The sequence below is a fragment of the Narcine bancroftii genome, chromosome 6, assembly GCF_036971445.1.
Source record: "Narcine bancroftii isolate sNarBan1 chromosome 6, sNarBan1.hap1, whole genome shotgun sequence".
NCBI lineage: Eukaryota > Metazoa > Chordata > Chondrichthyes > Torpediniformes > Narcinidae > Narcine > Narcine bancroftii.
The window spans coordinates 86,431,411-86,454,190 of NC_091474.1; the positions used below are offsets into that span (position 1 = coordinate 86,431,411).

A 22,780-nucleotide genomic window follows, 5' to 3' on the forward strand; every position below is an offset into this window, starting at 1 on the left:
CCGAGATAAAGGGCCCAAAGCTGCACACAGTACTCCAAATGAGGTCTCACCAGTGCCCCACGGAGCCTCATCAACACCTCCTTACTCTTGTACATTATTCCTCTAGAAAAGAATGTCAACAAAGCATTTGCTTTCCTTACTGCTGATCCAACCTGGCGGTTAACCTTCAAGGTATCCTGTATGAGGACCCCCAAGTCCCTATGTACTTCCCATCTAAATAATAACCTCATTTTTTTCTCCCAAAATGTACAACTGTACATTTCTCAACATTGTATGTCATGTGCTATTTCTTTGCCCACTCTCCTAAACTGTTTAAGTCTCTCTGCAACCTTTTTGTTTCTTCAACACATCCTGCTCCTCCACCCATCTTGGTGTCATCTGCAAACTTGGCCACAAAACCATTTAATCCATAAGCTAAATCTATATACATTGTAAAAAGAAGCGATCCCAACACTGACCCCTGCAGAACACCACTAGTAACTGGTAACCAACCAGAACAAGTTCCCTTTATTCCCACCCTTTGCTTTTTGCCTATCAGCCAATGCTCCACCCATTCTAATATTTATTGTAATTCCTTGGGTTCTCATCTTATGAAAGCAGCCTCTTTATGCAGCACCTTATTGAAGGCTTTTTGAAAATCCAAATACACAACATTCACAGCCTCTCCCTTGTTCATCTTACTTGAGATTACCTCAAAAAATTCCATTAGGTTGGTCAGGCAGGATCTTCTATTCATGAAACCATGTGGTTTGGATCTATCATGCCATGCATCTCGAGATAGTTCATAACCTCGTTCTTGAGGATTAACTCCAATATCTTTCCAACTATTGATGTCAGACTAATAGGCCTGTAATTTTCTTTTATTATGCCTCTCTCCTTTCTTAAACAGTGCAACCACATTTGCGATCTTCCTGTACTCCAGAACCATGCCAAATCTATTCATTCCTGGAAAATCATTTCCAATGTCTCCACAATCTCTATAGCCACCTCCTTCAGAATTCATAGATGCACCTCATCCACTCCAGGAGACTAATTTTTCCTCAGTCCTTTTAGCTTCCTAAGCACTTCCTTTCTTGTAATCTTGACTGTACCTAATTCTAATCCCTGAGACCTCTGACTATCAGATATACTGCTAGTCAGTGAAGGCTGATGTAAAATACCCATTTAATTCCTCTGATATCTCCTTGTTACCCCTTAAAATTTCTCCAGCATCATTTTCAATTTGTCCTATTTACCCATGTCTCTATTTTACTCTTAATATTTAAAAAAAAAACTCTTAGTATCCTTTTGTATGCTATTTGTCAACTTCCTTTCATAATTCATCTTTTCTTTCCTAATGTCTTTCTTAGTATCTTTCTGTAAGTTTTTGAGAGTTTCCCAGTCCTCTGTTTTTCCACTAATGTTTGCTTCCTTTTTCATTTACTTTAGCACTAATCTCTCTTGTTAGCCACATTGTGCCATTTTTCTATTCATAATTTTCTTTTTTTCTTGGAATATATCTATCTTGCACTCTCTTTATTTTTTTTGAAAATTTTATTTTTCATTTGCATCAATACATACATATAAATATATATAACAATACAGGTACACGATCCTCTAAAAATCTGGTTGGGGGAGGTGGCCGAGGGACTGGCGGTTGAGGGAGGCGGCCGAGGGACCGGCGGTTGGGGGAGGCGGCCGAGGGACCGGCGGTTGGGGGAGGCGGCCGAGGGACCGGCGGTTGGGGGAGGCGGCCGAGGGACCGGCGGTTGGGGGAGGCGGCCGAGGGACCGGCGGTTGGGGGAGGCGGCCGAGGGACCGGCGGTTGGGGGAGGCGGCCGAGGGACCGGCGGTTGGGGGAGGCGGCCGAGGGACCGGCGGTTGGGGGAGGGGGCCGAGGGACCGGCGGTTGGGGGAGACGGCCGAGGGACCGGCGGTTGGGGAAGGCGGCCGAGGGCCCGGCGATTGGGGGAGGCGGCCGAGGGCCCGGCGGTTGGGGGAGGCGGCCGAGGGCCCGGCGGTTGGGGGAGGCGGCCGAGGGCCCGGCGGTTGGGGGAGGCGGCCGAGGGACCGGCGGTTGGGGGAGGCGGCCGAGGGACCGGCGGTTGGGGGAGGCGGCCGAGGGACCGGCGGTTGGGGGAGGCGGCCGAGGGACCGGCGGTTGGGGGAGGCGGCCGAGGGACCGGCGGTTGGGGGAGGCGGCCGAGGGACCGGCGGTTGGGGGAGGCGGCCGAGGGACCGGCGGTTGGGGGAGGCGGCCGAGGGACCGGCGGTTGGGGGAGGCGGCCGAGGGACCGGCGGTTGGGGGAGGCGGCCGAGGGACCGGCGGTTGGGGGAGGCGGCCGAGGGACCGGCGGTTGGGGGAGGCGGCCGAGGGACTGGAAAGGGGATGGGGGTGGATACGGCAGCACAATTCGGGTGGGCTTTCCGAAATCCGGAAAAATCCGAAATTTGGAACACACTATCCCCCAAGGGTTCCGGATAAAGGATTGTGTACCTGTACAATATAATAAAAACGATAATGCATATTTTTTCCTTTTATCCCTGCTCTCTCTCCCCCCCCAAAGAAAAAGAAAAGAGAGCATCTGAATTTATTTATCATTCACTATTCATATATTCCTAACATTATTATATCTTGTTCATATTAATTGGGAGGAATGGGTATTATGGACTATGTGGATGGACTCTTAGTGTTGAAATCCATATATGGTTTCCAAATCATATAAAAATTCTCAGGTTGATTCCATTTTTTGTCGAAATATCATCTAATTCTGCTCTGCCGTCCCTCCATCTAGCTTACTTTTCCAGTCAACTTGGGCCAGTTCCTCTCTCATACTACTGTAATTTTCTTTGTTCTACTGAAATATTGACACAATTGATATCAACTTCATTTAAAATTTGAAATTGAACTCAATCCTATCATGGCACTGCTTCCTAAGGTTTCCATTACCTTTAATTCCCCAATCACCTCAGGTTCATTACACAGCACCCAATCCAAAACAACTGATTCCCCTGGTGGGCTTATCAACAAGCTGCTCCAAAATGCCATCCTCTGGCCATACTTTCCCAATCCCCTTTCATTGTTAAAATCTCCCATAATTATTTTGACATTTTCCTTCTGACAAGCATTTCCTATTTCCAGCTATAACTTGTCCACCTTCCTGGTGCTGTTTGAGGGCCTATATGTAACTGCTAATAATGTCCTTTTACCCTTGCCATTTCCTAACTCAACCTTTCTGATCCTATGTCCTTTCTCTCTTGTGATTTTAATATCATTGCTTACCCTCAGGGCCACACCACCCCCTGTACCTACCTGCCTATCTTTCCTATATACAGTGTACTCTTGGACATTCAGCTTCCAATCACATCCATCGTTAAGCCATGTCTCAGTGATGGCCACAATATCATATCTGTTCATCTGTAGCTGTACAAGGTCATCCACTTTATTTCTAATTCTATGTGCATTTAAGTACAGTACACTTATCTGTTACTGATTTTTGCTGCATTTCTATTGCACAGCAAATTGTCCTGTTTCACCTGCAAGTGTCTTTAACCTTTTTTATTTTCCTCTTTCTCGATGCTAACAGATTCGTACTTATTAATGACATGAAAGTTCGTGGCCTTGATGAATTGTCATTTATTGTCCTTGTACTTTGAGGATCTTTTTTTGAGTTTTCTAATTCCATATTAAGTACAGCATATGTATTTTCGAAGCCCTCCATTCCACACCTGATAGACTGTCATGTTATACTTGTAGTTAGTCTGATACTTGAAATGTCATGTTTACAGCTTATCGTGGTGTATTGAACAACCCCACAAAGCCTGTACGAGAGACCTTAATTAATCAGTCTGCTCAGATCTTGGCCTGCTACCGCAAGAATTGTGCCAGCCCATCATCTGCTGGACAGGTAAAATGGCTATTTTTTCTAGTCTATTGTAATTGTGCTTGCCTTTATTCACAGGAAGTCAGCATTATTAACAAGTTTTATCAGCCATCCTTCATATCCTTGAATGCCTTGTCAACCCATTTTGATAAAGAAGAAATATTGAACTGTAAACGATATAACTGAACTAAATGATTTTATAGCTGTCCTATAGTTTCATGGTATTGATCCCCTCATTCCAGACTTATTTAAGTAACAATTTAATTTCCTTTGTTTTTTTGGGGGGGTGGGGGAGAAGGGGAAGGAGGATTAAAATTTGGTATCCAAGACTTTGGCTTGCTAACGCAAAACAAAACTTACATGATTTAAGATTTGTTTATTGTCAAGCAAAATTACACTTTTTACTTTTGTCTGCCAAAAGGCAGACAGATTTACCATCAGCAGAAATTTCATGAAGCTCCTCTTACATTCAGCTCAAGAGTGTCCTGTGTGTCCGTGGATTTCCTCCAGCGCTGCTGCAGCTCGCAGAGTCCAGTCCAAACTAATTCGAACCTCTGACATGATCAGGAAGCCTTCAACACCCTTGATATCCTCATGTATCTCTGTTCTGATACCTGGTATCCCTTGAGCCAATCTCCAGCAGTCCACTGCCTGGTGTGAATCCCTCCACCGCAGTCTCCCAACACCCCGCAGCCTGTGCGGGTTCTGCTCCTTGAGTTGCCAACAGCCTGCTGCCCGTGTGTCCTTCAGCTGCAGAACCCCTCATTGGTCACCCTCCTGTGGGTTGTCTCCTCTGCTTCTCCTTCTCAAACCTCTCGTGCCCTGTGCCTGTCCTCTGCTTCCCTGGAGTCTGCCACCATCTTGGGCATCACGGAAATGTTCAATAAAACTCCATTAACAGGCCATTTCAAAGGTATGGCAGTAGGACAGGGCGGTTGGACCCTGCAGCAGCACTGCTTCTCCACTCTCCGTGGGTCTGCACCCGTGGCAGCGCTGCCTTTGCAACAGCTCTCTCTGGCAGCGCTGCCATTTTTTTGTGCCCTGAATTTAGGAGGTCACATCAAATATTGTTGGTTGAAGCAAATTTGAACACCAATCAGCTACTTTAAAAGAAGCACGGTAAAACTGGAAGAAATTGGAAGGTTAACAACATCTTTGCAGGTTGAGGAAAAAGGCTTTCATAAAACAGCCCTCTATTCGTGCTGATAAATGTGTTGTCGACGTGAGATCTAATCAATTCTGGACTGAGTAATACCTATTGTGTGCGGTGAGGAAAATTCAGCAATTAGTTTTCAAAAACTAAAAATTAAATTTAAAAAAATTTAATCAATTGTAATATCTTTCTTTTGGAAAAGAAAATATTAATGAAATGTGAAACGAGAACATTGGAAATCAGTCTAGTGTTTAAATACATCTGGTTCCTGAAGATTTAGTGATGTTGGGCTGACCCTTGGGATGGTTGAACATTTACCTTGTGTTCAAGAATCCTGAAATCAATTACTTGTGTTCAACTCGTATAGGGATAACTTGCTGAAGCTGTTTCAAAATCAATTAGTAAATGAAATACGATTAACCATTACTTTATGCAACGCTTGAGTATGTTGATACCTGAGAAGCCAAGATATTTTTGAATGCATTGCCAATAAACAGCAGAAGTAATGCTCCTTTATGAATGTTGAAGTTGATTTGCCATGTGCACTACCACCTGTCAAAATGCTTAGTTATGTTGTTCAGAAATATTCAGTAATGCTATAGGGAAGCTCTTACTTTGAGTCTGAAATTATGTTTGCTTGGGAAGCTTATTGTTTTATCTCCCAACTGTTAGCAAAAGAAATGTTCATTTATTCAGTTATTCTTCAGGAGTTTTTAAAAAAAAAGTTAAATTTAGATACTCAGCATGGTAAAAGGCTCTTCTGGTCCATGAGCTCATGCCGCTCAATTAAGCTACAACCCCCTTAAGTTTTGAAGGGTGGGAGGAAACCCATGCAGATACGGGAGAACTTATAAATTATGTTCACTGCTGAATTCAAACCCTGATCACTAGGGCTGTAACAGCGTTGTGCTAACCATGCCACCCTTTTCTGGGTACAAATTTGCTACCAGATTTTCTGCATTAAGAGCTTTCAATTAAAAAAAAAATTCATCACACAGCACATTGAAATATTTAAAGTTGCATGTCAATTCTGTTGCCGAACAAGTTTAAGTGAAGTTTAAAAGAAGGGAGCTAAAGGAAAAAAAAAGGCACCATGTTCTTTGAAATGTTTTTTTTTTGATTGAAGGGTTTAAATCTGTTTAGGTGCTTAGCTGATGTCCATTAACATTTGTTTGTATCGCTTGTAAAATAGCAGTCATATTTGGCACGCTTATTCTTGGCTATCCTTTCCATCTGTCGTATTTATTCTTTGGTGGGGGGGGGGGCAGTTGCATAAGTGGAACGATTGGGTCTGGTATCATGAGGTCGAAATGTGACTGACACTGCCACCTGTGTGCACTAATGGAAATCTGTCAATGGACACTCAAGACAGCACCAAGCTGATTCTGTCACTCCTCTATTGTTGGAACTGTTCAAAGTATCCTATGCTGGCCTTTTAAATTTAATTCAGTATGGATTCTTGGTGATGCCCACCTCATAATGAAGGCTGCATATCATCCCCTTTGAGGATCTGTATCCAGAATTTCCAGCATCCAGATATGGACAATATATGGTAGGTTTTTTTTTCCCCATGGTCCCTAAAAATTTCTTTCTCTGAGATCTGAGGAGGTGAAATCCAAGTTTTCTTCATCTAGGTCAGCCCTGGATAACTAACAGGTTCCATTTTTACCAATGCTTATTGTGGATTTTGTCAGAAAGTACACAAGTCACTAGATATAGTAAACATACTTCAATGTTGTAGTAAATGGCACCAAAAGCACATTAGACTTGTAAAGAGCTATTACTGAAAATGGAGAGAGGAAACTAGTTCTTAAATTGGACATTTGTAATCCAGAGATGGCCTCAGCAGTGGAAATGGCTCGAGTCTTCTAGCTTTAAGATGGTTAATATAATTAAACACAATTTGATTATATTAATGGGTTGTTCTTCAGTGTTTGTGTCAGATTACCGTGTGCTGTTGAAATGACAAGCACCTGGCATGAGTGTCAAAGTTTTGATGACACGACATTATGGAACATATTGGACAAAACTCTGAACTTATCATTGTAGCAAATATTGTCTACATTTTCCATTTGGTTTAAACCCGAGTTAAACCCTGTATTTTGCAAGTAATTCTTTTGCAAATAAATTGTTGACAAATTTGTAGGTGATTTTCCCTCTCTCATTTTCCTCTTTGAAGAAGATTTTTATTTGTGAAAGTTTTCTGTGTTTGCATACATGTACTAGCAGCAGGTTTAACTTGTTTTGGCATTACTCAGATGGGGGTGAAGAGAAATGTGCTTTGTTCCCTGCCTGGAAATCCTGATGCAACCTTCTGAACCTGTCAGTGTGGCAGGTAGGACAAAGACAATAGCTCCTTTTGTACTGGTACCCTGTCCCAGGAATTAACTGGGAATTTACTGGGATAGAGTCCAGTGGAAAAAGAACATTGTCCGAACATTGGCGTAAAATTATGTCATTAAACGCTGGGGATTAACCACCTCTACTCCTATCTCCTGTGTTTGTTGATGATGGCATACTGATGGAAAAGGGACAGCAGAAAGTCACCTGTTTCCAGTTGAAGGGGGAACATTCTGATCCCCAGGGATGATTGTGTTAAATGGAAAAGCAATTAGTGTCCCAGTTAAGGGAGGCCCAATGGAAACGTCGCAAAGAGCTTCCTGTCTTGGGACATTGCACAGCCAATTAACTGGGATACCAGTGGAAAAGAGGCTAATGCTAGAACTTTGCCAGACGTGTCACTGGGGATACCTTGATATGTTAAAACTGCAATTGGGAGAAAAATATTTGAAGAAAAATATGAAGCCTCAAGATTTTTAGTGGTTTTGTATTCAACTAATTAAATGTCCGAACCTGAACTCCCTCATGGATAATTCTAAAAATTCACACGTTTATTTTGTGCTGTATATTTTCATCCTCATGTTACTGTCTTACTGATGGTGACTTGGTCAGAAATAGTCAATCGATACATGTGAAGCCTCATTCACCTATAATACAAAACTTGTTCACGATTTTAAAAACATGTTTTGGTAATTAGTGTTGCTGGAAAATGACTTCTCATCCCAAATTATCCTTTAACTGAATGGCTCAGTCACCTGTTTAAGAGTCCATCATATTCTTACGCATGGAGCCTCTCAGACCAGATAGTATTTTTCCTTGACCTGCTCATCACGTCAAATTACTGAGCCCACATCCGGCCTTTTCACTCCATCTTTCCCCTTTCTTCCAGCTGATTTTACCAGAGTGCATGAAGCTACTGCCAGTCTACCTGAACTGTGTATTGAAGAGTGATGTTCTGCAACCTGGAGCTGAAGTTTCTACTGATGACCGGGCTTACATCCGCCAGCTTGTTGCAAGCATGGATGTGTCAGAAACTAATGTGTTCTTCTACCCTAGGCTTTTACCTGTGGTAAGTAACAACTAATTCAATTAATGTAGAATAAATCTGGAAGTTCATCTATGAGTATATGCTGGAATGAAGAGCTGAAAGCTTCACCAATAAGCTTTATTTCTATTTTCTAGGCTCTTTTAAACATTAAAAATTTGGAAACTGCCATTTAAAACCTAAAGATGTGTGCATTTGAAAGGGCGTATAATAGAGTGGCTGAATTAAATTTGAATATACAAGTTATGTGGATCTGCACTAAATAGGAGCAGGAGATAAACCAGCAGGCCCCTCCATCTGTCCTGCCATTTAAAATTATAGTGGTTGATCTGTACTGCTGGCTTAAACTCAGCCAATTCCTCATAACCTTCGACTCTAAATCTTTCAAATATTCATCTATCTCCACATTAAATGTATCCAGTGCACTGGACTTCACCCTTGGGCAAAAAATTCCAGACATTCGCCGCCCTCTGACAGGAGGAATTTCCACACATCTGTTTTAAAGGAACAACCCCTTATTTTGTAGCTATGTCCCCTTGTTTGGGGAGTACCACAAAATTTTTCAAAGTGCATCCCGTCTTGATAGGACAACCCCTTCATCCCAGAATTAGCCTGGGGCTTCGCCTTTGGATTGCCTCCATTACTATGATATTTTGTTTTTTAATTAAAGTAACTGAAAGTGTGTACAGTATTCCAGGTGTAGCTTCACGAACTGTGACAAAATCCCTCTATTCGTCAGCTTCACAATCTTCAGTATTAAACCTGCTTGTTAACTTTTGCAATTCATACACTGAAATTCGTAGACCCCTTTGGACTAAATTATTGGCAACCTCTCATTTTAAATGATCCAGCTTTTGATTCGACTAAGTGAAATACTTGAACGAGCATTGCCCTATTTTTAGTCTCTATTTGCCAGCTTTTTATCCATTCCCTCAATGCAAGTCCCATTGCAGTCACAAGGACCTCCTCACAACAAACCTTTTCACCTATTTTCATACCAGCTGCAAACTTGGACACCTTGCATTTTGCGCTCTCTTCTAGGTGGTGAATGTCAATAATTGAGGAGGGCCAAGAACTAATCCCAGGTACTGCACACATTGCATCCCATCAGCATGCAAAGGACCCATTTATTTCAACTCTATCTTCAATGTCAGATTTAAATCCATGTTAACATATTTCTACCTTTGGTTTTCAATGTATGTATGATCTCTTGTATGGCATCTTAAATGCCTTTTGGAAATCTAAAAAATTCTCATTTATCAACTCTCCCTCAAACAATTCAAGCAAATTTGTCAAACATGATTTACCTTTCATTTAATTTCAAATTTAATTTAGACATACAGCACAATAACAGGCCATTTTGACCCACAAGTCTGTGCCGCCCAATTTACAACCAATTAACCTATACTCCCCGGTACAGTTCGAACAGTGGGAGGAAACCAGATGCCCCATGGAAAACCCACGGAGGCACAGGGAGAATGTACAAACTCCTTACAGACAGTATTGGATTTGAACCCTGGTCCTGATAGCTGGCATTGTAAAGGTGTTCGCTATGCCAACGGTGTCGCCCATATATCATATTGATTTGATCAGTCGCTTTGAAAACCCAAATACAGTTATTTCCACTTTGACACCTGGCCAACAATGAATGTTTTGACTGCTTACATTTCCCTACCTCTATCTTTCTTCCTTTCTGAACAGGGGAGTCACTGGCTCTGTTACAATCTATTGTCTTGGAGTTTAGAAAGTTTTGAAAAATGTGAGCCAGTTGAATCTTCAGTCACATCCTTTGAATCCCCGGGTGTGTGTCATTGACCCCAGCTATTTGTTTGCTTTTAGCCCTGTGAGTTTGACTCGTCCTGTATTCCTTGTGATTGGGATTCTTCCTTCCTTGTTTTTTTAATGGATATTTGAGAAGCCCTCCTTGGTGAAGATAGCAAAAAAAATTGATTTGACATTTTTGTTCGGGGGCCTGCCTACATTTTGCTCTCATACTTGATGAAGGGTTCAGGCTCGAAACGTTGGTTATGTATCATTATCTTTGCTACATAAAGAACACTGGTTGACCTGTTGAGTTTCTCTAGCTTTGTGTTTTTACTTCAATTGCAGTGCCTGCACTTTCATATTTTAATTCTAATTTAATTTGTCTGGCTTTAGGAACTTTTATTTATTTTGATTTTGTGTATAAATTCTGATAAAATTAATTTTCTCTTTTTTTTAAAGCCTTTTGCTACTGGATCCTTGATACTTCCCAATCTTCTGGCCAATCACCATCCCTTGATATTCTTAAATAAGCTCTAAAATAATGAAAATTAAAAAAAAAATGATAGATGTTTGAGAAACATTCTGATAAAGTTTCACAGGTTGCACTCTCTGTGGGGTTAGAAGAAAAAGTTTGTTTTCAGTTTTGACCCTCTTCCAAGCCCAATGTGTTACCTGGAATGAAACAAAGACTGTAGACACTGATTGTAGTCAATAAATGTGTTACCTATTTCTTTCCAGATGTGCTTCAGCAACAACTGAGTTTCTGGCATTTTCCATTTTTATTTCTGAGTTAATTATTGCAGGGTTATGGTCAATTGATCTTGGTATGACAAAGATCTTTGTTATTTTTTAAAAATATAGATTATGTACTTGCTCTTTTCATGTGCAGATTGCCCTCCAATGTATTTTTGGCATTTTATTTTTTTTCCTCTTTAAATTCAGTCACAGCAAATATTGGGTTTAATTTAGTGCAAAATCAGGTTTCCAGTATGTATGCAAAATAATAGCATTGGTCCTGAGACTTGAGCACAATTTTAAGTATCATGTGTACCCTGTAGGGTGAAGCAATAGCTCTGTTTTGGAGAAAAATTAGCCCCCCCCACCCCAAAGCAGCAAGCATCTGTTCAAACCATTGCATGCAGCAGCACGTGGAGCTGTGGTAATCACGGCACGAAAGGAGCAGCCAGTCCGGCTTTTGGTGCAGTTTCAAGCTGGGGCCGATTGGCCAAGCTGCAAGGAGTTGTTCAACACCTCCCTCTGCCCAGAGACCCTTGTAGTTGGAGTGGAGTGTGTCTTTGTTTTGCGCAAATCTGAAATCAGCCCAATTACTTAATGTACCGTCGTTGCTATTGTTCTATAATCTGAAAAATTCCAAGAAAGTGTCCCAAGGGTTTTGGATAAAAGATTATGTACCTGCATTACCAACATAATGTATTTTTCTCCAGTTGCATCGTTGCTTTGCCTTGTATTGTGACAGAATTCTTCTTCTTTTTCTTCTTCTTCTTCTTCTCTCTCTCTCTAGCATAAAATGGAAATTGATACTGATGATTTTCCAGTGGCCATTCGTTGCTCAGAGGAACGATTATCAAAGGGTGGCATCTACTTGCTGGAGAATGGTTTGAATCTCTTCATATGGGTGGGAATGAATACCCAACATGACCTCATCCAGAGCATCTTTAATGTCCAATCGTTTGGCCAGATTGACTCTGGAATGGTGAGTTTCTGAAAAATGTCAATCTTTCTTTCGTCAGAAGTTGATCAGAGTTTTGATTAACCCCAAAGATTTTCAATTATGAATCAGAAGTAACTGTGCACAACATTTAGTGACTTGGACATGAGTAGCAATTTATTCTTTGTTCTGCTTGAAGGTTGAAAGCAGAGATCCAAATCTTATTTAGCTGTAGCTTTAAAATTTTTTTTTAAACTAACATCATGGTAGAAACATTCCAGCCATTTAAACCCAACCCTACTTTTTGGAAGGTCAGAGGAAACCATAGTATCCAGGGAAAACCCAAGCAGATGCAGGGAGAACATACAAACTTGTTACAGACATTATGAGATTTAAACCCCAGACGCTGGGGCTATAACAGCATCATGCTAACCGCGGCACCCAGAGAAGATTTTAACTTAAGATAAAAGCCCTTCTAATATATATAAATCCGTACCCGAGTTTTACAGATCAGCATCCCTTCATTTGAACTTGCTGCGGATTGGAAGATTGCATTCAATTGCTGAATTTCTCTAGCTTTGTGTTTTTACTTCAATTGCAGTGCCTGCACTTTCATATTTTAATTTTAATTCTAATTTAATTTGCCTGGCTTTAGGAACTTTTATTTATTTTGATTTTGTGTATAAATGCTGACAAAATTAATTTTCTCTGTTATGTTTTTTTTAAGCCTTTTGCTACTGGACCAATCTTCTGGCCAATCACCATCCCTTGATATTCTTAAATAAGCTCTAAAATAATGAAATTTTAAAAATTAAATGATAGATGTTTGAGAAACATTCTGATAAAGTTTCACAGGTTGCATCTGAATCAACATTCAAATGTTTCCAGAAGCACTTTTTTAACTTGGAGTGGAAAAAGCTGAACTGGGCACAGGTCTTGACTCTTAATTTATTAATTTTTTTCAAAAGGTTTGCTTCCTGACAAAAAAATTGTGAATTATGATAGAAAAACTCAAGCTGTACACAAAGATAATTTCATATTTGCTGTCTCACATAGGAATTCGGAGAAATATTAAAGTAACTTTTATTGAATTTGGCATTTTTAATTGCACAGTGATGCTGACACATTGCCTTAGTTCAGCTGACCTAAAATATTTGTCACTCATTTTCGTTTGTACTCAGAATCTGATGCCTCTCATATCAGTGTCTAACAATAGTTGGCCAGCATTGATGGATTCCAGTTGCCCTGATACCACTTGTCCTGTAGTCGCAATGTCCTGGTGAAACCTTTCAGTCAGTTTGTCACTGACTACACCAAGATCAGCAGGGAAGAAGTCAAATACAGAACATGAATTTTCAGTAATGTTTTGCACTTCATGGTTTTGTATGCTTGAAGTAGACTTAAAATACGACAATTACAAAAATAGGTTATACCTGCATCTAAAAAACAGTACGTGATAGGAACATTTTAAAGCGATTTTGTGATCTGCAGCCCAAAATCCATAAAATACACCCCAAAGTGTCAGGAAGCAAAATGTTGGTTGTCCAGTGTAATTGAAACTGCTTCACATTGTAACTATTGGGAATGAGTCGATTTCACAGTATAACAGGTAGCTCCAAGCATTCTATTGATGAAATTGGTTCCTGAAAAGTTTACTTTATATGTGTTTTAATTAAAGTAAATGCATAAAGAGTACAACTTGTGACAAGTTATTATAGTTCATGAATTTCTAAATTTAAATTTCAATATACAGCAAGGTAACAACATTTTGGCTCACAAGCCTGTGCTGCCAAATTTACACCCAATTAATCTACAACCGGAGGAAACCAGAGCCTCCGAGGAAAGCCCACGCAGACACGAGGAGAATGTACCATCTCCTTACAGACAGCTTGGGATTTGAACCCCCATCCCGATAGCTGGTGCTGTAAAGGCATTGCTCTAAAAGCTACGCCAACCGTGCCATCCCAAAACAAACTGGGGCGCCTGGAGAAAAACCCATGAAGGTCACGGGGAGAGCATACAAACTCCTTACATACAGCGCTGGATTCGAACTTGGGTCACTAGCACTGCAATAGCATCGCACTAATCCTACCCCCCTCATAATACATTCAGTTCATTGTTAGCTCCCATTGCACATAAACAGGATGCAGAGTTGTCTGATTTGACTTTTATTTCATTTTCAGGCTGCTCTGCCACAGTTAGATAATCCATATTCCAAAAAATTGCGTTCCATGGTTGATATAATTCGTGCTCAGAGACCCAGGTTTATGAAGGTAAGATTAACAAATACAGCAATGCATATTTGCTATAGAACTTTGGGTACTGTGGTGAGAAAAAGGGGAAACCTATATAAATTTGCCAGAAAAGGTAAGCAAACTTGTGGATTGGGAGCAGTTTACAACTCAGCAAAAACAATGCTAGAGAAACTCAGCTGGTTTATATAGCAAAGATAAAGATACATAACTTGGGAGAAGGGTTCAAGCCCAAAACGTTGCTTATGTATCTTTATCTTTGCTATAAAAGTACTCTGTTTGACCTCCTGAGTTTCTCCAGCATTGTGTTTTAACTTCATTTATGGTGTCTGCTGCAATTTGTTTTACTACAATTCAGCAAAACAGGTCCAGGGATTTTAGAACAAAAGAGCATGAGAATAAATGGTCAAGGAATATTAAAATGAAATGTAAACATTTCTTGAAAAATGTATAAATAAAATTACAAATTTGGGTTCAGAAACAGATTTTAAAATGGGAAACGAAGAAACCAGTTAAACCAATACTTTGGTTCTGTCTTCATGGAAAAGGTGCAAAAACCTTCCCAGAACCAAGAGACCAATGAAAATAAATAAAATTGGTATCAGTAAAAAGAAGTTGTAGAGAAATTCATGACTGCATGTTCCTCGTGGCTGGGTATTAGAATATCAGAAGTGGTCATCCTCCAAAATCCTATTGATTCTGTGGTTGCGGGTTCAAGGGTAGCAAATGTAATTCTACTATCTATAGGAGAGAGAAAATGGGGAGTAAATGAAAGGAAGTGGGGAAAATTAGAATATCTTTTTTAAGGATATGTTAATAGTCATTTTAAAATGTAGACAGGATTAGAAAAAGCATTGATTTATGTAGGGGAAATCGTATTTTTTACACTAATTGGTAGAACAGTTGAGGGAGAAGCATGAAAGGAGTCAATTTGGGTTTAAAGGAGGCTTTTGAAGTCTCAAGTTGGTATGCAGAATTAAAATGCATGGAATTGGAGTTACTATACATTCATGGATTTGAATCCTTATTAGACGAGGGAGCAGGACATAAGTTAAAACTTTCAGATTTGCCAAAAAAAAAGTGGAATGAAAGATTTTGAGGACCACGCACAAACTTCAAAGTGAGTGAGAAGGCGAATACAAGGCAGGCACAATATAACGTGGATAAATGTAGTTAGGTATTTTGGTAGGGAAAAGAGTATTTAAATGGTGATATGTGGAAACTGATGTACAAAAGGGTCTCTTCTTGTGCACCGGTCACAAAACTAATGTGGAAGTGTAGCAAGCAGTAGGCAAACTATACATTGACCATGTTTTAGCTACTATTATGCAAGTAATTTGTTGAATCCAGAGGATCCCAAAACCTAGCAGCAATAGAAATTCACCAAGACAAATAGTTACTTAAACAAAAGTTGCTTTTAATTTTCTTTAAACATAAAAACAGGATCAAACTTTAACTTATTACTATAAACTTAATCTAACAACCAACTTCTAATTCTAAGCGCAAGTGTATATGTTCAGAAAAGTTCTTTGATTCACAGTCCAATCTCACTTCTCACTCCTCCAAGTTCACTGGTATCAGGCAATTCTTATACTGTGCACAGAATTTAACATTTATGAATTTTCATCAGGCTCTGGTGCTTAAAGGAAAACGTTTACTGTTCACCAAGGTTCTTGTTGGTTTCAGAGAGATTTGTTGCTCGTTGGACACACACAAACTAATTCCCTCCGATCAGTGTCTTGCCAAAGAAACTTCCCCCATCAAGGGTTTTCCAAATAATAACCTCTTCTTCCAGGTCACCACAGAGTTCCTCTTATTTCCCTTGTTTCCCTTCTTGCCAGCCATTTCCTCTTGTAAGGACTACAAGGGTTTTCAATAGGCTGAACTCAGAACTCACAATCCGTCTTCAAAATGGAGTTTTCAATAAGCCTGCCAGCTTGCCAAAAGCTACTTCAGAACTGTTATACCAAGTTTTCTCTCTCTCTCTCTCTCTCTCTCTCTCTCTCTCTCTCTCTCTCTCTCTCTCTCTCTCTCTCTCTCTCTGCTTGCAAAACTTCATGACCCTCCTAGAACAGCAAGTTCCACTCCAGACAGAAGATGGCTCTGACAACTTCTTTCATCTGTTGCCTTTTTGTAAACAACAATCTATTAGTGAAGTCTCTTGGGCACTCTCCATAGCTTCTGGAAAGACTGTTGGCCCCGACATGTCTAGCATGGGGCAGAGCTCCAGTATTTTAAATAAGAGTAAAAGAATAGTAAGGGAGAAAATTGGTCCCCTAGCTGAGCAGAGTGGTCAACTATGTGTGGAGCCTCGCATAATGGGGGAGATCTTAAAACTTTTTTTTTGCATCAGTATTTACTCAGGAAATTGGCATAGCGCATAAGGAAGGGAAACAGAAGAGTCATGGGACAGATGGCGATTAAGGAGGAAGAGGTGAATAAAGGTAGATAAATCACCTGGGCCGGATATGATATTCCTTCAGACCTTGAGGGAAACCAGTGTAGAAAGTTCAGGGTCCCTGGTTGATGTATTCAAAATATTCTTGGCCACAGGTTAGGTGCCAAAGGATTGGAATGTAGCTCATGCTGTCCTATTGTTTAAAAAGGGTTCCAAAAATAAACCAGGTGATTACAGGCCGCTGATTCTGATGTCAGTGGTGGGTAAATTGTTGCAGGGAGTTCTGAAAGACAGGATATATAGGTATTTGGAAAGTCATGGGCTGATTAAGGACAGTCAGCATGGCTTTGTGTGTGGTAGGTCATGTTTAAGGAATCTTGTAGTTTTTTGAGGTTACCAAGAAGGTAGATGAGTATTGTCTACATGGACTTTAGTAAAGCCTTTGACAAAGTCCCACATGAGAGGTTAGTTCAGAAGGTTCAGACACGAGGTAAATTGGATTCAAAATTGGCTGTGTGGGAGAAGACAGAGGGTGGTAGTGGATAGTTGCTTCTCAGATTGGAGACCTGTGACTAGTGGGTGCCTCAGGAATCCACGATGGGACCATTGTTGTTAGTTGTTTATATCAATGATCTGGATTTTAATGTGGTGGATTGGATCAGGATGTTTGCTGATGACACAAAGATAATGTTTCCACTCCATAAATGGTTATGTGGTTATAAGAGGTGTTGTGGACAGCAGGAAGATTTTCAAAGCTTGCAGAGGGATCTGGACCAGCGAGGAGAATGGGCCAAAAAATGGCAGATGGTGTTTAATGCAGACGTGGAAGGGCAAACCAAGGGAGGAGATGTACAGTTAATGATAGGGCACTGAGGAGTGCGGAGGAACAGAAATATCTGGGAATACAAATATATTATTCTCTGAAGGTGGCATCACATGTGGACAGGGTTGTAAAGAAAGCTTTTGGTATTTTAGCCTTTATAAATCAAAGTATTGAGAATAACTGAAGTTGTGTAAACAGTGGTGCTCAACCTTTTACCACTCTCATACCACTTTAAGTAATCCCTACGACATAAGTGCTCTGTAATTAGTGAGGGATTTGCTGAAGGTGATATGTGAGTGGGAGGGGAAGATTGAAAATCACTGCTCGAGACCCAATTGTTACTGAAATATTTTGCTTGAGAAAAATTGTCATTGGCCCCTTATGAAACCATGCACATAATGAATCAATAAGGTACGATTAAAACAGTGGGTTTCAAACTTTTTCTTTCCACCCACATACCATCTTAAGCAATCCTTTACTAATCACAGATCATCTATGGCATAGGGATTACTTAGTGGTATGTGAGTGGGGAAAAAAAAGGTTGAGAACCACTGGTTTAAGATATTGGTGAGGACAAATTTGGAATATTGGGTGGAATTCTGGGTGGGTAACTCCAGGAAGGATACAAGAAAGATTGAAAGAGTGCAGAGAAGATTTACTAGGATGTTGCCAGGTCTTCAGGAGTTGAGTTACAGGGAAAGATTAAACAGGTTAGGACTATTCCTTGGAGCAAAGAAGTATGAGGGGAGATATGATCAAGGCTTACAAGATGTTGAGATGTATTTACGGAGTGGATGCAAATAGGCTTTTTGCACAGATTGGGGGAGATAAATATGAGAGGTCATAATTTTAATCTGAAAGGGGAAAGGTTTAGTGGGAAGATCTTCACTCAGAGAGTGGTGGGAGTGTGGAATGAGCTGCTATCTAATGTGGTGAATGTGGGCTTGATCGCATGTTTTAAGAATAAATTGGATAGGTACATAGATGGTAGAGGTTGGAGGGTTTATGGAATGGGAGAAGGTCAGTGGGACTAAAGAGGTGATGGTTGCCACAGACTAAAGGGGCCAAATGGCCTGTTTTCTGTGCAGTGGCATTCTATGGTTCTAAATGGTGAGACCACATCTGGAGAATTGCTCAGTTTTTGCCTGATTACGAATGAAAGAATATACTTTCCATAGAACAAAGGCAGTGAAGATTCACCACACTGATTCCTGGAAAAGTGGGAATTCTGAATGAAGAGTGATTTGATTGACTGGGCCTGTATTCACCAGAAGAATAAGAAAGGTTCTCATTAAAATGCATAACATTCTGACAGGGTTTGACAGAGAAGATGCAGTTCCCCAATGGTCTGAAGAGGGGTCACAGTCTCAGTATAGGTAGTAAAAAATAAGTTAGCAATGAGGAGAATTTTCACAACTGGAAAAGTTATGATGATGGAAGCAGAAATTGTGGCATATATTTTAGGATATAAATGGAAATGGAAATGAAGGGCTGTGGGGAGAAACAGAAAATGAAAGGTTGTATTGAATTGCAGAGCAGGCTTGAAGGGCTGAATGGCCTGTCCTGAAACTGGAAATGAAATACCAACAGAATTCAAAACTTTTTCCATGAAAGCATTTCGTTGGGTAAAGAAGTCATTTAAATCTGCATGGAGCCATCAGGTGGGGCAGATGGCCAGTGGAATTTCCATGGAGGGGCACCAAAAGACTTTTCACCACTCCCCTGGGTCTGAGGCAAAACAAACTTGAAAGCGGGTGCCGCAGGTCATCATCTTGAAATTCCATGCCTCAAGTAACATTGAGTATTAAGCAGAACTAACAAGTTATTTCATTCAGTTAAAAAAAACCCAGCACTTTAGGGGATTGGTAGATGCCAGATATCTGAATTTTCTGGGGTTTTTTTTGAGATTGCATGTTGTGTGATTGATGAACTGACCGCTGGGGGGCCACCAATTTTAAACTTCCATGTTTTTTACCTATTTATTTTCTGTAAATTTTTTGCCGGATTCTTGAGGCTGTCAGATTTTACTGTATGTGGGATTTTGTGCAATGTGACAGAACATATCTATATTTATCTCCCAAAAACATACCTATATTCTGTCACAGCAATCTGTATTTATGATGGTGGCTGTCTTTCAAATTTAATTCATTGGCTTTTATTACATTACATTACTGAATGAATTGTGTTCAAGGCATGGTGTTTCATCAGTGTCTTGACTCCTTGCAGCTCTTGATAGTGAAGCAAGAAGACAAGATGGAGGTACTCTTCAAGCATTTCCTGATGGAAGACAAAAGTGCAAATGGGGGAGCCTCATACGTGGACTTTTTGTGCCATATGCACAAGGAGATACGGCAATTGCTCAGCTAATCTGAGGGAGCAGGGTGGGAATTAAGAAGGTTGGGTGGAGCAGTTTACGTTGAACAAGGTGTGTCACTGTTGCTCCTCAGTGGGCTCAATGTCAGCAAAGTCCTGTCAATTAGCAGCTGTCATGGAAGCAACTTGGGCATGTGGCTAACCTGTTAATACTGAATGTAATGTAAGGAATTAATAGTACATTATAATGTATATGATTTAGAATCTTATATGAGAGAGATCTTTTCAACACTTGGATTACTGTGTCCCTTGTGTATGAGGAGGTGTGGCAAGGAATGTGTTGTGTGGATGGACGTGTGGAAGAAAAACTTCTAATACACAAGATTTCAAGACAATAAATTGAACAAAATCCAGTTTGTGGCTTTGCTAACATGGTTTGACTTCTGGAAATTATTTTTATATACATCAATAGTAATCATTTTATGTTGTACAACAGCCTTTTTTTCTTGATTCTGTTAATTAGGTCTTTAAACGTGAATAGATTTGTGAATGAACCTGTTATCTTTTCACTTGTGAATGCTTAACCTTTGATTAAATTCCTTTGGTGGGGGATGATGGGTGCTGTGGGAGGGAATTTTTTAATTGTTTGCAAATTTACTGTATTTTTGTTTCAGATTTTAGAAACTAATCAGAGAAAGGGACAGTTAGTGGGAATTCTCAATGTGCTTAATTCCAAGTCACTGATGACCGTCTTTAATGTGCTCTTTCAGAATTCGAGTCCCAACCAAACATATCAGTGCAAAAAAAGGATGATTTAATTCAATCCTTTAACCATAACTTCATTTTGATTGCGAGACTGTGATCGGAGTTGATGTCCATCTTTGTTCACGTGTCCATTGAAAATCAGTAGTGATCTTAAGATTAAAGGCACAATTCATTTCCAAAGCCACTTTCCTTTTATTTTCTCATTCCTATTTATTAGATTGGTTGACCACGCTGACTCTCACAGCCTGCTGTAAAAATATATATATATATTAAAAATACAATGTGCTGTTGTAAACGGGACATTAATTTTTGATGCAATAAATAGATTTCTTTCCAAATGACTCATCAGGTCGGCCTTGGGTTTCTGTTTTCGTAATAGCATACCAAATTACTTGTACTGGAGGGATTTGTCTGTGGCTGCATTCTTGAAAGGAATACAGGCATTTTGCTGGCTGATCTATAATTTCAGAGAATTGCGGCACTGCAATTCCTCACAGCAGAGTCCTACGTGCCAAGTATACATTTGAATCCTTTATGATTCATGATGTTGAAATGATGGCCCGATCGTATATGTTCCTTTGCAATAATGAAAGGTGTAATAAATTGAAGTCGGGTACTGCTTTTACTGCAATTGGATTCATCATCCTCTGCTGCTACTTCCAAGTTACTATCTTTCTAAACTAAAACAAATGGTCTTTCACAATCAGTTGGGCAGTGTTTATTCTTTTCAATCCCTTCTCACTTCCAAGATTCTGCACCGGATACATTCATCGACCATTTCTACCCATGGATGCTATCTGACCTGCTGAGCTTCTCCAGCAAGTTTTTTTTCTGCTCAGGTTTCCAGCATGTATAGCTTTTGTGTTTCTCGAAGATTTGCATCTGCAAGCCAAAAGAAATTGGCGCTGAATTTTTGGAAGGTTGGTAATTGCAGTTTTGCAAGTCTGACTGGAGACTTGTTAAATTCTGAATGGGAATTGAGCTGAGCCAACAGCAGTGGTTGCAATTGCCTGAATTTGTACTTCATCACACTCCAACAGACTTTATTTTCTACAATTAATCACTGTCTTTATCGCTTACCATGTAATTTCAGCGTAATTATTCACACTCCAGCTATTATTAATCACACATTTAACTTGCTACAATTGACATTTAAAATCACTTGCAGTGAAATATTTAACTACATGAGAGCATAAACACACATGCTAGATCACTGGGTCTAGAATTTGAGTGTATTTAGATTACTATCATCTGAGCAAGGGGATACAGGAGGTTTGTACAGAACAAAGTTTGCCACAAACGTGGGCAAAATAGTCTTTCTGTGAGGGGTAAATGCCGTGGAATTCCAGGGATGAATCCCTAGGAGGGGGAAATGTGCGATGCTGTAGTTATTAGAGAGAGGAAGAGAAATGGATCATCCATTAGTATTTTTAATCTGCCAAAAGCTCTGTGATTAGTCCTTCCAGTCTGAGTGGGAACCATGTCCCAGATTAAAGGAACTAGATTGATTCACAGTTGGCTGGAGTGTTGTAAGCTGTTGAAAAGCAGTCCCAAAGAGTTTTGATACGCTACATTTGAAATGCTGCTGTTTGTAAAACAGTTACTCTGTCCCAGAAATGAATTAGCCTCAAGCCAATGTACTTAGTTTCAGCTACCATCGTGAAGATTTTCTTGTCCTATATCACATTGACTGTGAGAGACAACATTGTAAAAAATGGTCTTCTGATTTCTTAAAACAATAGCACACTGGAGCAGAGTACAGTACAACTCCGATTATCCGAAATGGTTGGGACATGCCGATGTCGGATAACTGGTAATCTTTTAAAAACAGCCCAAAAGCAACAGTAGATCACTTGTTTAAACAACAACAAATCTCAAGGGAAGGCTTTTTAAGCTTTCACACCAAAAAACAATCTGAACAAAATATGATGAGATAAATCACCAAATATTTGAAATTCTACTCAGTCACAATCACAGTGCTATCTGCAGACCTCTCTGCCATCGCAAAACTCTTGAGTGCTCTGTGGGAATCAAAATGGCGACTCAGACATGCACACGAGCATGCTGGGTTTTAATTTTTTAAGTGTTTAAAATAATCCTCATTTATCCAATATTTTTGGGAGTCAAAATGATTTTAGGATGAATGAGGAATTCTGAAACCCTCATTTATTCAATAAATCATATTTCTCCAAAAACTTAAGATAAATGAGGATTTTGGAGAATCTGATTACGGATAATCGAAGTTAAACTGTAACTACATTGGGGGGAGAAATACAGGATAAGCATTTAAAATAGGTGACTTCGAGTTAAAGGATAATCTATGGCATGGATTTGTTTTTGGCATTCTGTTCAAAATAATCACCTTGTTTGCCTTTATTAAAAGATATCACTTCAG

At 40.0% G+C, this 22,780-nt stretch overlaps 2 protein-coding genes across 12 annotated transcripts in view; one reads left to right on the plus strand and one right to left on the minus strand.

Annotated features, from left to right (window-relative positions):
- Nucleotides 1-22,780, plus strand: part of LOC138736318 (protein transport protein Sec24C-like) — an 85,791-nt gene that overhangs the window by 40,086 nt on the left and 22,925 nt on the right. For 5 of the 8 annotated variants that reach the window (XM_069885621.1, XM_069885626.1, XM_069885622.1 and 2 more), the window contains 5 exons: nucleotides 3,769-3,887; nucleotides 8,246-8,425; nucleotides 11,688-11,879; nucleotides 14,018-14,107; nucleotides 19,534-20,726. In XM_069885621.1, the coding sequence (XP_069741722.1) occupies nucleotides 3,769-3,887; nucleotides 8,246-8,425; nucleotides 11,688-11,879; nucleotides 14,018-14,107; nucleotides 19,534-19,674 (722 nt within the window). In that variant the 3' untranslated portion in view covers nucleotides 19,675-20,726. Of the gene's footprint in view, nucleotides 1-3,768; nucleotides 3,888-8,245; nucleotides 8,426-11,687; nucleotides 11,880-14,017; nucleotides 14,108-16,439; nucleotides 16,519-19,533; nucleotides 20,727-22,780 lie in introns of those variants that run through there. The other 3 variants (XM_069885628.1, XM_069885625.1, XM_069885629.1) reach the window with 2 other exon arrangements.
- LOC138736321 (protein NDNF-like) overlaps nucleotides 20,414-22,780 on the minus strand; it is a 40,731-nt gene continuing 38,364 nt past the window's right edge. For all 4 annotated transcript variants that reach the window (XM_069885640.1, XM_069885637.1, XM_069885639.1 and 1 more), the window contains one exon: nucleotides 20,414-21,267. The gene's annotated coding sequence lies outside the window, so the exon portion shown is untranslated. The remainder of the gene's footprint in view (nucleotides 21,268-22,780) is intronic.